The sequence below is a fragment of the Mytilus edulis genome, chromosome 10 (assembly GCF_963676685.1).
Source record: "Mytilus edulis chromosome 10, xbMytEdul2.2, whole genome shotgun sequence".
Taxonomy (NCBI): domain Eukaryota; kingdom Metazoa; phylum Mollusca; class Bivalvia; order Mytilida; family Mytilidae; genus Mytilus; species Mytilus edulis.
Window position 1 is genome coordinate 71,711,820 of NC_092353.1, and position 16,243 is coordinate 71,728,062.

Sequence of the window (16,243 nt, forward strand, 5' to 3'; positions counted from 1 at the left end):
TGAAAACAGATTTCAAGACCATAAATTTTCAGTATATATATTATTCCATCATGTGAAGATATCAAAGATTAGGGTTTCATATTGCCTAAGGACTGACTGCAAGGACCCATGAGAGGCAGGGCTGTTTTCACGAAGTAACCGCGTAAGATTGTGCCTAAATTGTAAAGATTCCAAGAAAAAATGCTGTCAAGTGAGCATGAAAATGTGTGAGTCTCACAAAAATTGCTGTGTGACAGCACTCGGTATCTCATACAATAATATCAATTTCAGTGATTAAATTATCCAGGACACATGATAAAAGGTAAACAAAACAAAACAAAACAAAACAAAAACAAAAACAAAACAAAAACAAAAACAAAACAACAAAACAAAACAAAACAAAACAAAACAAAACAAAACAAAACAAAACAAAACAAAACAAAAACAACAGAATAATAATATCAAAAAACTTTTTTTTTTGTAAGTTGTAAGCCGGATTATAAAATTATCAGTTTCCCGCCAAATAAACTTTTTACAACTTATAGTCACCCTTTAGAGGCGTTCTTTGGTGTAGTTGTAAACAATGTCACATGCAAGTTGTCACAGATATGTCAATCAAAAGTAACATAAAAACACGTTATTAATATAAAATTCATGGTTATTTTAAGAACACATTTAGTAAACACAAAAACACCACTTTAAAAATGTAAATATCTGATTGATTTCAATCTTAATGAGACGTAACATTCGGGAAGTAGGAGAAATCGAGATACAGTGTGTGACTGTATTAAAGATAACAACACCTTACTGTACATGTACATATCAAGACAACAGGATATCACGATGGATTTAGGAAGTTGAAATGATACATTAGCCATGGCGAGGGTGTTGAATGATCTCCCAAGATGGATCACAGTGGTATGTGCATTTATCAATGTTTATGATCTAGTTTCACTTTCATTAGATATCAAGTGGAAGAACATAATTATACAAGATTATATATTATAATAATAATATAAATATTAGCCTTAATACCTTTGAACAATTATATAATTAGTAAAATAGTAAAACAAAATATAAATGTTGATCTTTTAATTACATTTTACAAAGTATAGAACATGTAGAAAGTCCCTGTTCATTTATTTAAAAAAAAAAAGTTTTATGTATAGATCATGTAGATCAACATTTTTATTTTGTTTTACTAAGTATAGAGAGTCCCTGTTCATTTTTTTTTTTTTTTTTTTTTTATATATACAATATATTCTACATGGATACATGTATAATATTGTACCAGAGACATATGATTGTACAAATGTATATATATAAAATATTGATATAATTTAAGCTTTAACACATGTACATTGTAGGTCAAGAGTCACTCTTGACAAGGATTTGTATAGTAATAAAATCCTTGATGTTGATATAGATGCTTTGATTATTTTTGTCAGGGGTAATGATCAAGGGTTTGAGAAACAAGGGTGTTTTATTGTTTGCAATTTGTAAAAAAATATTGCCAATATACATGACAAGGTAACATTTGTATGGACCCTACAAGCATTTAGCCCCAAAATATGTTTTTTCTTTACGCCCTCTAAGCAACAATCTAACCAAATTTGCCACAAACATATTTATAAAAAAGAAGATGTGGTATGATTGCCAATGAGACAACTATCCACAAAAGTCCAAAATGACACAGACATTAACAACTATAGGTCACCGTACGGCCTTCAACAATGAGCAAAGCCCATACCGCATAGTCAGCTATAAAATGCCCTGATAAGACAATGTAAAAACAATTCAAACGAGAAAACTAACGGCCTTATTTATGTAAAAAAAATGAACGAAAAACAAATATGTAACACATAAACAAACGACAACCACTGAATTACAGGCTCCTGACTTGGGACAGGCACAAACATAAATAATGTGGCGGGTTTAAACATGTTAGCGGGATCCCAACCCTCCCCTAACCTGGGACAGTGGTATATCAGTACAACATAAGAACGAAAGTTCTATAAAAATCAGTTGAAAAAGGCTTAACTCATCAGATGGACAAAAATGCAAGTGGAGTTTAGTTTGACATATTTAGTTTGGTTGAATGACAATAGATTTATAAATTAAGATTTGAGAAATTGGATTTGAAATTTTGACAGGTAACAAATGTGCAGTTGCATTTAATCATACCAATTCTGAGAAAAGTCTTGATGGAAACAAATTGAAAAATCGTCTAAAGAAAGGTTTTTGGTAACATGATTTCACCAATATTTAAAGGATGTTTACAGACTAGAGAATAATGCAATTCTTGGGATAAAAAAAAGAATATAGAAAAAGGATATAGAAAAAGGACTCGTGACTAAAAGAGTTGAGAAAAAAAGAGAAATAACCTATAAACATTGCTAAAAGAAAATTAAAAAATTTTAAAAAAAAATTTCAAAGGACCCTCAAACTTAACCCAGCCACTTTCTTAAATTATCAGAATTTTTAAAAGATCTATGATTGAAATCATCAACAAAGCTTGAACACTACATGTACATGTATGTTGAAGGCCAACTTGTAAATTACATGTGTAATATGTGAGTTTTTGTTTTTTGCTTATATTTTAATTAATTTAGTGCTGAATGCCAAACTGTGTAACCTGTAGACTTTGAGATGAAAAAACAAACTTGTGCAAGCCATTTAATTCCTGCTATAGCTCAAGACGTCTTAAAATTCTGTTTTGAATACTTGTACAATATAATGATTCCTAGACTTGTCTGTATGGAATTTTCAATACATACTACATGTATATGCATAATATGTTTAAACAAAAAACTTACTTTTTTGTCACAACATAAAACACATTTAAATAATATGACTGACCTCACAACATGCACAACTACATTAAATCAAAAATATTGATTGAATTGATTCAAGAGGAAGATTTTTTTCGGAGAACAATTTAGTATCTGCTTGTGCTGCATCCTGCTGCATCCTGCTGATAATCTGTTTATTATTAATAATAGATAATTGTATGCAGTGATACATTTTTTGTAGGTAATTTCCTGTGATATTAACATAAAAATATTGCAGTAGAAAAGAAGCGAGCTTTCAAATTTCGAAAAAAAATTAATAACAAAATTTAGAATAAATTATTTTTTACTTAAGCTAAAAATGACTTCAATTTCATTTTTAAAAAACATGAAAAAGGGAGATATTTTTAGAATAAAAAGAAATTAATAGATTTAAAAGGTAAAAACTGCCAAAAATTTGAAGTTGGAAATTTGTTTTTCTTACAAAATGTACTGAAATTATTAATCTTATTACATTGTATTACATTGATCTTCACTTTGGGATTTCAAGTAAATGTAAAAAAGTAAGTTATATTTGTTTTAACAGTTGATAAGAGTTGAGATAGTATTTTATAAGTATGTTATCTTAAGGAAGTAATCGAATAACTGTTTTTGTATGTAAATTATGCAAGAATTTTATTTCCCATATTATTTCCAACATTTCATTCAAATTATGTGGAAGACCATGAAGACTCTGAGATTAACCTCTGGTCTCTAATCAAAGTGTGTTTTTTTAAATTGACATTCAAATTTGACAAAATAATGAAAAGAGATTCCAAATTGACAGCTCAATTTATGCCCCTCTAATCTACTTCTTTATTTTGGTTCTCAAATAGATATTCAATATTTTGCTTCTCTTTTTAAAGAACTTGCCTCAATAACACCACAACTTCATCAAATGAAAACAACTGTCATTATAATTCCTGATTTGATTCAGGCATTTTCCAATGCAAATGGTTGGTTGAACCTAAAACTTGAAACGTTGTTAAAAATATAAGATTTGAAATCTTGCACATGTTGCAAATCATGATACTTTTCAACAATTGTCCGTATTTTCTTTATGATGCCCCTGCTGTAGCAGAGGGGCATTCAGTTTTACCCTTGTCCGTCTATACAATGTACGTACCTGGTACCTACATATGTACATCCCAAAGTTGTTTTCAGTTCTCTAACTTTAGTTTGCATGAACTAAATGTTATAAAACTTATACACAATGCTTATTACCACAAAACGCAGATTGAGTTTGAATTTTGGTGGTGTTACTTTAACCATTCTAGAGTTATGCCCCTTTATAAAAGGAAAATTTGCTGATTTTTTAGTTTCCGTTCTCTAACTTTGCCATTTATTTCTACTGAAAGAATGTGTATAAAGATTTAACAAAGTGTCATGAATAGTTGAGATTGTGTTGAAAACCCATTGGAGCCAGGCCTTAAGCCTTTGGATGGGTCATTGTCTCAAACACACTCTTTGACACGTGCATTTCTCTTTCCATTTCCAATTTTATGTCACTGTAACCTAGTTTTGTTTATATTTTTCAGTCTGTATGGATCATTGCCAACATCATTTATTTCACAGTGACCTACTTTAGATTTGACCAGTCTGATGAATATTACTACACAAGAAAAATACTTGGGGTGAGTATAAATAATTTACATGTACATGTATGTTCTAAATGTATAATTTAATGAATAATATGTACATCAGTCAGGGGACTTACTTAAACAAGTGATTTTCTAAATCACTGATTCAAGTAACATTATTTCCATAAAGGTTGGAAGTTAGAGTTGTCTTTCTTTAATAATCACCTATTTAAGTAGTACAAATTTATCACTAGAAGAAGTGATTTAATATTAGTGTAGCTTTAAATATAGAATACTAATGATCCAGGGACTAATTATGTTTCTAAACTTATCAGAACCAACATCTGTGTTGTCTAGGATGACCAGGTCATTTCAGGTGATGACCTTGTACTGAATCTAGGATAATGACATAAAAATCACTTGTTTATGTATCAGACCTCAATTTCCTTCCCAAAAATCACTTCTTTAAGTATCATTCTTTTAATAACCCCCACTAATTTCAACACCCCCCCCCGAACAGTGAAATTTTTATCGCAAACAGTAGAATTTTATTACATAATCTGAAAGATGAAACCTTGAACTTCACAGGAAAAATACTTCCACTGCTGTGAAAAATCTTTTAAGAAAGTATCAGTTCATTATGTAAAGCCATTATTATAGCATTTTTTCATCTAAAATAGAATTTTCAGGTAAATGATAGCATCAAAGGCATAAACCTTGCTACTTAAAAGAAGCAAAAAGTTCATATTTTTTAGTTTTACTAATTAAAATATGTTTTTTAAACCTATATGTTAAAAATTTTGAAAAAACTACAAAATCCCAATTTGTGACAAAACCTCGAATTTGCTACTCAAATAAGTGATTTAAAAATCACTTATTTCAGTAAGTCCCCTGACTGTACATAATGAACTGATTGTGGATGCAAAAAGTAAAGTTTGAAAAAAAGACTTTGCTGCATGATGATATGAACACAAGTAGGTATAATAACATGATTTTTTTTTAAGCCAGAAGACACTTTTTTATGAACTGTGGCTTTTACTTTCTAAAAATGAAATGAATTACCTTTTTCAATTAAACTAATTGTTAGACTTGGTAATTATTATGGAAGAATACTAATGATGGGATACCAACATTTATTTTAGGGATAAAAAGAGTAAAGAGAACAAATGCTTTCATGTACATGCATTTCATTTGAACTTTGTTGGATGTAATTGCAATTGTCTCATTGGCAATCATTATGACCACATCTCCTTATTTACCAATGTATATACTAAATATAGTTACATACACAATATTATGCCCTATACAGCATATACAGTGTGCATTTTATTTTTCAGCCTGCCTTGGCCTGGGCCAGAGCTAGTGCAGCTGCACTTAACCTGAACTGTATGCTTATTTTACTTCCTGTTTGCAGAAACTTAGTGTCATTTCTAAGAGGATCATTTCAGGTAAATCGGGTGATCATGATCCGACTAGAAAATAATGAATATACATTTGTAGATTCAAAATACAAATTTGAATAACATAAACTTATGCATTAGGACTTCAAATTCATTTTTTCAAAATGAGCTTGATCTTAAATTATTTCTTTGCCTGCAAGATAAACAGTGCATTGACATTATAGAACTTTTTCAATATATTTCTGAAGTAGTCACATTAATAAAAACAAAAAATAATAAAGACAACACATTAATTGTCACATGTTAAGGTTTTTTTGTGGTCTACATGTTCAGCCAATACTTGTGTTATGGTGTCTTTTTAACTATATATTCTTAATATTTTTAAGAGTTAGATTTTCAAAAAACAGATGTTAAAATAAACATAACTGACTGAAGTTTAAATTAAAATTTGACAAATTTTTATTTTCATTAGCATTTTTAAAGATGTAAATGAGCAATGTTTTTATCTTCACAGAAATGTTGTAACAGAAATATACGGAGGCAGCTAGACAAACATATCACATTCCATCGCTATATTGCCTATATGATTTGTCTTATGACAGGTAAGTTGTCATGTCCTTAAAAGGGGTTTATCTGCCTACTGGCATGTAAGTTTTTATAACTTTAATGGTATCTTGCCTAAACACAGGTCAGTGTTTAAGTCCTTAAAGATTGGGTTGTATAATAGACCTATAGTTGTTAATTTCTGTAACATTTAGTCCCTTGTGGAGAGTTGTTTTATTGGCAATCATACCACATCTTCTTTTTTTCAATGACAGTTTTAATGGCCTTTAAGGTTGGTTTCCATATATAATTTGCCTTATGACAGGTATAAGTTCTGATGTCCTTCATGCTTTGTTTGTGGTAATGACATTTAAAATTTCATATCCTTTTTAATGATTGGCTTGTCTAATGACAGGACATTTTTTAATGACTTTAAATAGTTGGTTTGCTTATATTTGACTTTTTGTCCCCTGTGTAACGGCTTGCGGATGACATGGAAATACCAGGCGTCTTTTTGTCCATTTGTCTGCCCAGTCTTGTAAGCGCTCTCATGGGTACAATTCTTGCCAGATTTTTTTAAAAACTTGTTGATATCAGCAATATCTAAGACAAGTTCTAAAATTGTGGACTATCAATTTTTGTTTAAATGAGTTATGCCCTTTGGAAATATCAAATAAGTGCAACACGGGAGACATTGGAACTCAGTTCTTTTTTTACAAATGAAAAGAGTCACAATTTAAACCAGAAGTTAGAGGTAAACATGGTAAACAAACCATGTTCCTCCACAAAATGTTTTGGGGAACTGTTTTTTCATATGCCAACAAAGTTACAAGGTAGGCTTTTATTAGATAAAAGGGGTAACAGCTAATTGTATATCAAGGAGACAGAAACCCAGAAATACATATAACCATGATACATCTAGAGAGCAATATTCTGTTTTCAACAATAGACATGCATACATTAATCCTATAGAAAATTTATATTTTGTAGAACATTTTCTTTTTTTGTGGTTCAACTGTACCAAGCTAGGAAATCCACAAAAATGTTATCCAAAGAATAATAATGAATTTACACTATACATTTATATTTACAGTAATTCATGTTGGTGCCCACGTTTTTAATGTTGAGAGATACGCTGAGGCTTATGACAGCCCAACACCAGATAGAGAACTTCTACGAGTTCTAAGTGGTTTAGGAAGTGGGAATTCGTCTATATTTCTCAACCCAATCAGAGAACCTACGGTATGAGAGCTTTGTATTAATTAGGTCTGCATAGGGTCTTTCATTTCGTCATTCTTTAATTATTTTTAGGACATTATTCTCTAATCGTTATCTTTTTTTGCCTATTATTCTTTACATTTCAACACCATGTAAAAAATCATTCAGTATTTTGAACATCACTATTGGAATAAATTTAATGTTGCAATACAGACAATCTTAAGGAGTACAAAAAATTAAGCAAAAACAACACTTTACATCAGTGTACATGTTCCAATTTATTTATTATTTATTATAAGAAACATATAAATGAACCAAAGTTTAAAAAGCGTACAAGACTACAAAGGCCAAAAAATGTAGCTGGGTTAAACATGGTTTTCGAGATCTCAACCCTCCCCCTTTACCTGTAACCAATGTAAAATAACCAAACACACAGCAACACACATAAAAGAATTCAGAGTCCTATTTAATAATATGTAACAGAAGAAACAGCAAATGATAATGATACATAAATTAACAAAGAGCTTAACTTAATAGCAGTTGGTGAAAGTTGAAAATGATATATCATGTATATGGAGATCAACTTCAGCAAAATTTATCAGATGTTATTTATTTATATTGTCCCAAAATAAAAATTAAATAAAAATCAAATAGTAAAGTAGAAATTTTTGTATTAATGTGACAGAATAAGGTTACATGTCATAATCAGAATTTGAATTGATTATATCAATAGCATTGTCGGATCCAGGGAGGTGGGGGGGGGGGGGGGTTCTGGGGTTTGAAACCCCCCTTTTTTTTGGCAGATCAATGCATTTGAATGGGAGCATATAGTTGGAACCCCCCCCTTTTACTCTGGGTTGGAAACCCCCCTTTTTAAAATGGCTGGATCCGCCCCTGAATAGTGATATTCTTCTACATTTGTTTGCAATCCTTTTAACTAGATTTAACATTAATACCAGTATTGATTGATTTGCACTAATAAATAGATGCATGCCTTAAATTCTGACTTGACAGTATCTGTTTCTATTATAGGACCCTATTCTAGCAACATTGAGGTTTTTAGCAGGCGTATCAGGAATAGTTATTACATTATCATTAATCATAATGGTATCAGCAGCAACAGAACTCATTAGGTCAGTATTCATTTGATAACACTACAAAACAGATGGTACCACCAAATAGAACAGATTTGTACCCCTAGAAAAAAATTGTCAATCGTGGCCTAGCCTTGCTTGACAATGTTTTCTTGGGGTAATGTTTTCTCGGAGTACCAATCTGCTCTATCACCTCAGCTATGTGTTATTGATATAATGACGTTCATGTACAGTAAGTCATTCTCTAATTTTGATTAGAAATATAAACTCAGAAGCATTGAGAAATTACTGTTTATCAATTATAATTAACTCAAAGGGATAAAAGAGGTGTGTGTGCCATCTTTGTAATCTTAAATTGCACTTCTTTCATTACTGCATCACATGATTATGTTTTGAAGGATTTAATAACATTTATGTTTGTTTAATATTTCAGACGATCGTACTTTGAAGTATTTTGGTTCACTCATCATTTATTTGTGTTGTTCTTTATCGGACTGGTTGTACATGGATTTGAGTAAGTATAATAATTATAGTTTGAAATTTTAATCTCTCTTCTTGTTTATTGGACAATCTTTTCAAGAAACATATATTCTTTGTCCCATAGTCTCAGTCAGTGTTGCCAAGTTTTCATGAAGCTAATGCATGACATTTGGTTAAAATTGCTTAGATCAAAGAGTAAAAATCATAGATCAAAGAAAAATGCCGCCGTTATAAGTATGAAAATGCGAGACTTGGCAGCCCTGCTCAGGTAGAGTTGTGTAATTGGCAATTATACCACATTTTTTTAATTTTATTTTTTAATAGGAGAGAACAGGTGGAAAGACTTATTGTTTTAAAAGCAGAATTAACAATTTTATAGTTGCAGATGGTTCATAATTTGCCATTTTTTTTATGATCAGTGAAGCCATTGACATTATCATCCAAACCATTTTTTTTCTACTGTAATACTTTATTTTGCAATTCCCCCTTTCTAGCCCATTTTCAGGACGTGATTTAATTTTGCAATTCTCAGATTTTCTTAATAGAGTTGTATTGAAAAATTCAAGTTTTACATAAATGCAATCATTTATATTTGCATTATTTTTCTGCTTGGGAAATCATGAAAAATTATGCTTCAGTTATTCCCTATAAATAATATATAATCAACCAAATTTTTCCCACAAAAAAGGGGTTGGAGCCTGCTCCCCCTAAATCCACCTCTGTTAAAGGTCAGCCTTGAATGGACCAAAGATAACTGACCTATAATGAGAGAAATGACCTTTGAAATAACTTTCAAATTTAAGTGGTTGACATGACAACACAAGTTTTCACTTAATTGATGTCACTTTTATAGCAGGTTCAACTTTACTGCAAACATAACAGCGCCTTTTTATAGATGATTAAGTGGTATGTGTTTTTCTCATTGTTGAAGGCTGTACAGTGACTCATACTTGTTAACATCTATTTCATTTGATCTATCTCTTTCTGATTGGCAATTTTCATTGATATGTTAAACATCATAAAACTACTGTAATTTTTATAGCGGCATGTATACCGGTAGTCAGTTTTGCTGCAAAGTTATTTTTTGTGATACTTTGCATATATATGTATGGGAAGATACTAACTTTTGCCACTGTTATTGTCAACAATCTCAATAGTAGACATATTACTATTTGATCTTTATCAAAATTCAAAATTCAAATATTTATTGCCATATAAACTTTAAACATTAAGTTTGTGACATACAAAATAAGTAAACAATATAATTATAATTCACACATATAGATATATACACAATCATTTATTTACAGTAAATAGTCCAGTGTTCCCTGTCCTCAGTTTTAATGACCTTTTGATATAGGACCCCAATTTATTTACTTGATGGTGTTGATGGATTAAGTATAAAAATCAACTTTTCTTCATCAGATACTTTATCACAACAAACAGATCATTCTTAAGTAAACTCAGTCAGATTTTATTAACCTTTAAACATTAGTATCCTGGAGTACTTTTTAATACAATCATAAGTAGTTAGTACTAAGTACAAAGCTCTTATTGTATGTATATAGATATATTCATAAAAACAGGATATATTATAAAGCTATTTAGGATGTCATCAAATGAAACACTTCATGTTGTAGAGAGGAAAAAATAAATTATTTTTTCTGAAAATGCAATTTTTTTTGCATGATGTTGTCAGCTACAAAGGTCACGACTGTAACATTTAACTAAAACTTACACAAATATAGAAAATAATTTTCGAAGAAAGAGCATAAAATACAACTTGATCATTTGAGCGAAATTAATCAAAATTGCATCATAGATGCATAAGAACAACACTTATATTTTAGTTAAAGGACTCTTCTACCAAAAAATATTAACGCCACCAGTAAAAGGAAATTGATTTTAGAAATATTGATAAAAGAAGATATAAATTATAAACACCAACAAACAAACAAACCTTTATAGGTAACTACTGTTAATTAAGAAATCACTGCCTGCATTTATTACCAGAGTCCTATACTTAAGGCAAAAATTGAAAACCTTTAACCCTTTCCTCCATGGATTTTTTTTCTTCACATACTTGATTCACATAGGATTTTTTTCAATAAAAAAAATAATCAGGTTTAAAGTATTAATGCATTGTGAAAACACATATTTCATCAATGAAATTTAAGTCAGATATTCTCATAAATATTCTTTTCATATTGGATACAAACTTTTTTAAGTCTGATTCAGACATTTTGTAGTCAAAGCATTTCAACTGAGGTACTACACAGGCGTCAAAAGGCGTCATTATGGAGTAAAGGGGGTGGCGTCAAAAAGCGTCATTATGGAGGAAAGTGATAGTGCAAAAATTGTATCACTACTGAAATTATAAAAGCATTTTTTTTTATGATTTCGAACATGAAAAAGTAGCATTTTTCACATTTATAAAATAATCCCAGTAATTTCTGAACTTATGGTATGGGTTTTGCTCACTGTTAAAGGCTGACTGGTGACTTTTAGTTGCTTACATCCTTTTCATTTAGGCTTTAGTGAGCAGTTGTATTATTGGTGAAAGAAGACTTTCAAATCTACTGAAATCCTATACTGTCAGCTGAATGTTTTTTCAAGTTTACCTTTTATGCATCTGCCTCCGCCTCAGAGCAATCAGCTCTTTGATTGGCAATCATACCAGATCTTGTTTTCATAAATATATAACTTTATAAATATATTCAAACACCTGATACGGCTAGCTTGCCATTGGTAGTGCCTACAGTTTGATCCTGCTTCTTGATGTGTTGTCGCTGATTGTGTTTATAAGGTGTTGTTGATGGTAGCCGTACTATTGATTTATTGATTGATTGTTAATGCCACTGTCAGCACCCTAGGCTATACCATTGCTTTTTAGTTGTTTTTGATCTACCGTAGGAAGCTGAAGCACCTGCAGAGAAATATATGCATTGGCAGAAACTTGCAACCCTTTTCAATTAAGAAGACATCTGCCACTTGCAGGATTCAAACTCTCAACCTCAGTTTTGACAGGCTAATGATACAGTAGTTAACTAATTAGACCACATGGCCACCAAGGGCCCAGCTGTACAATAAAGCATTATATTATGTTTGTTACTTCTTGGATATTTGATCAAGATAGATAGGAATAGATTTAGGTTTTAAAATGGCAACTAAATAAACCTCATTACATTTGATTTTTTCATATACAATGTATGTACAAATGTAAGTCTGACAATAACGAGGTAATCTTTTTATTGTTTGTATTTTTGTCTGATTGTGGAAGGTAAAAGCTTCTGTGATGTTTAATATTTTGTGTATTTGATATAATACTTTTTGTATGTTACAATTTATTAATGTTATTTTTACTCTACTTATTTCTATTTTATAGAGGTATTGTAAGAAGACAAACACCTGCCAGTGTTATTCAGCACAATCCACTTAATTGCTCTGCCAACCCGTCCAACTGGGGGAAGAGGGATTCATCTGGACAAATGCGATGTCCTATTCCAGAGTTTGAGGGAATATCAGCAAAGGTAAGAAAACTATCTGCCCACTCAAGAGAGAGACATAATGTGGATTCATTATTATTCCTTGGATACCAATTTGTAATTTGTTGGACATGAAAATTCATTTTTCCTGGGTAACCACGAAATCCACGAACCAAAAATAGAAAATTAAAAATTGTGCCAAATTTGTCTTTTGCCATCTATCAGGTCTTTGCCTTAGGTAGAAAATCTTGGGAATTTAACAAAATGGACATTTTATAAACTGTAAATTTGCAGAAATAACTGTATCAGTGATATTTCATTCATCACACACAGTTTTTGATTGGATTCATTTTGCTCAGTCTTATGTGCTGTTGTTTTTTTTTCTTTTTTAGCTCACCTGGCCCAAAGGGCCAAGTGAGCTTTTCCCATCACTTTGCGTCCGTCGTCCGTCGTCTTTAACTTTTACAAAAATCTTCTCGTCTAAAACTACTGGGCCAAATTGAACCAAACTTGGCCACAATCATCATTGGGGTATCTAGTTTAAAAAATGTGTCGGGTGACCCGTCCAACCAACCAAGATGGCCACCATGGCTTATTATGGAACATAGGGGTAAAATGCAGTTTTTGGCTTATAACTCAAAAACCAAAGCATTTAGAGCAAATCTGACATGGGGTAAAATTGTTTATCAGGTCAAGATCTATCTTTTCAGATGAATCGGACAACCTGTTGTTGGGTTGCTGCCCCTGAATTGGTAATTTTAAGGAAATTCTGCTGTTTTTGGTTATTATCTTGAATATTATTATAGATAGAGATAAACTGTAAACAGCAATAATGTTCCGCAAAGTAAGGTTTACAAATAAGTCAACATGATCGAAATGGTCAGTTGACCCCTTTAGGAGTTATTGCTCTTTATAGTCAATTTTTAACCATTTTTAGCTCACCTGGCCCGAAGGGCCAAGTGAGCTTTTCCCATCACTTTGCGTCCGGCGTCCGTCGTCCTGCGTCCGTCGTCGTCGTTAACTTTTACAAAAATCTTCTCCTCTGAAACTACTGGGCCAAATCAAACCAAACTTGGCCACAATCATCATTGGGGTATCTAGTTTAAAAAATGTGTGGCGTGACCCGGTCAACTGACCAAGATGGCCGCCACGGCTAAAAATAGAACATAGGGGTAAAATGCAGTTTTTGGCTTATAACTCAAAAACCAAAGCATTTAGAGCAAATCTGACATGGGGTAAACATGTTTATCAGGTCAAGATCTATCTCCCCTGAAATTTTCAGATGAATCGGTCAATCGGTTGTTGGGTTGCTGCCCCTGAATTGGTAATTTTGAGGAAATTTTGCTGTTTTTGGTTATTATCTTGAATATTATTATAGATAGAGATAAACTGTAAACAGCAATAATGTTCAGCAAAGTAAGATCTACAAATAAGTCAACATGACCAAAATGGTCAGTTGACCCGTTTAGGAGTTATTGCCCTTTATAGTCAATTTTTAACCATTTTTTGTTAATTAAAGTAATCTTTTACAAAAATCTTCTCCTCTGAAACTACTGGGCCAAATTAATCCAAACTTGGCCACAATCATCTTTGGGGTATCTAGTTTAAAAAATGTGTGGCGTGACCTGGTCAACCAACCAAGATGGCCGCCACGGCTAAAAATAGAACAAAGGGGTAAAATGCAGTTTTTGGCTTATAACTCAAAAACCAAAGCATTTTGAGGAAATCTGACGGGGGATACAAATGTTTATCAGGTCAAGATCTATCTGCCCTGAAATTTTCAGATGAATCGGTCAATAGGTTGTTGGGTTGCTGCCCCTGAATTGGTAATTTTGAGGAAATTTTGCTGTTTTTGGTTATTATCTTGAATATTATTATAGATAGAGATAAACTGTAAACAGCAATAATGTTCAGCAAAGTACGATCTACAAATAAGTCAACATGACCAAAATGGTCAGTTGACCCGTTTAGGAGTTATTGCCCTTTATAGTCAATTTTTAACCATTTTTCGTAAATTAAAGTAATCTTTTACAAAAATCTTCTCCTCTGAAACTACTGGGCCAAATTAATCCAAACTTGGCCACAATCATCTTTGGGGTATCTAGTTTAAAAAATGTGTGGCGTGACCTGGTCAACCAACCAAGATGGCCGCCACCGCTAAAAATAGAACATAGGGGTAAAATGCAGTTTTTGGCTTTTAACTCAAAAACCAAAGCATTTTGAGGAAATCTGACGGGATAAAAATGTTTATCAGGTCAAGATCTATCTGCCCTGAAATTTTCAGATGAATCGGTCAATCGGTTGTTGGGTTGCTGCCCCTGAATTCGTAATTTTGAGGAAATTTTGCTGTTTTTGGTTATTATCTTGAATATTATTATAGATAGAGATTAACAGCAATAATGTTCAGCAAAGGAAGATCTACAAATAAGTCAACATGACCAAAATGGTCAGTTGACCCGTTTAGGAGTTATTGCCCTTTATAGTCAATCTTTAACCATTTTTCATAAATCTAAGTAATCTTTTACAAAATCTCCACTGAAACTACTAGGCCACAATCATCTTTGGGGTATCTAGTTTGAAAAATGTGTCCGATGACCTGGCCATTCAACCAAGATGGCCGCCACGGCTAAAAATAGAACATAGGGGTAAAATGCAGTTTTTAGTGGAAGAAGACGTCAAGTCTTCTGAAGACTTAAGGGGCCGACCATTGGCTTTGAGTCTCTGTATGCCGCATTCATTTCGTGTATTACAATTTCAAAACAACTTAGATTCCTGACACCGATTTTTACACATGATTGGGCATCTGAATCATTTAATTTGTAAATTATGATTGTAAAACAATCACTATCGTAAATATGACCCTTTTATTTATGTAAATTATTAGATTTCATCTCATCCACATGAACGTAATTTGTTTACTTGTAACAGGATGTTTTAACTGTAGATATTTGTATTACGCATGCGTGAATTTGGTATCGGTACAACTCGCCCTGTTTACAAGTTCGCCCTTGAAGTTACGAATTTGCAATCCTGCAGACAAGAAGATTTTATTTTTATATAAATAAAAAGGATATATAAAGTGTTATCTTTATTCATGGGTTTCCTTTGTCATGTGAATTAGATGCCCTTCGTAACATACATGTGAACCTCCCGTTTAGGAGAAAAAACTCCCGTGTATGAAATTTTTCAGACGCCATATTTGATCATTTCTTACTACTGTACGGGTGTAATTGACACCTGTGTTAAATTTTACCTGAACATCAAAGAAGATGTATAATTAATAAATCAACGATGTTTACCTCCGGCTAACTGCCGTTGTGTTATCAAAACGATGTGTATTGGGAATATTGAAATACTTTTTTGTTACTTCCCTTTGTTTTATCCTATTTTCAGTTATTTTGCTTTTAAAAATGTAAATGGTAAAAAGACTATAAATGATTAATATTTTAATCAAATAATCATAAAAGGACGTTGATTAAATGAATTTAAATGATTTTGGACAAATAAAAAAATTAAAATTTATAAATTATTTTATTAATTTAGACCTCCTTTCAAGGATTAAATTGAAGTTTATATATTAAATTTGTTTATCACTGGTTAGAAGTCATCATACAATATGTGCAACTAGGCTTATAG

At 31.7% G+C, this 16,243-nt stretch overlaps 1 protein-coding gene across 1 annotated transcript in view; it reads left to right on the forward strand.

The window, feature by feature from the left end:
* Positions 1–533: 533 nt before the first annotated feature.
* Positions 534–16,243, forward strand: part of LOC139491821 (NADPH oxidase 2-like) — a 30,968-nt gene continuing 15,258 nt past the window's right edge. Inside the window, exons 1-8 of the mRNA XM_071279692.1 lie at positions 534–897; positions 4,346–4,441; positions 5,725–5,835; positions 6,302–6,389; positions 7,424–7,572; positions 8,581–8,681; positions 9,076–9,156; positions 12,508–12,652. Coding sequence (XP_071135793.1) covers positions 856–897; positions 4,346–4,441; positions 5,725–5,835; positions 6,302–6,389; positions 7,424–7,572; positions 8,581–8,681; positions 9,076–9,156; positions 12,508–12,652 — 813 coding nt within the window. The 5' untranslated portion in view covers positions 534–855. The remainder of the gene's footprint in view (positions 898–4,345; positions 4,442–5,724; positions 5,836–6,301; positions 6,390–7,423; positions 7,573–8,580; positions 8,682–9,075; positions 9,157–12,507; positions 12,653–16,243) is intronic.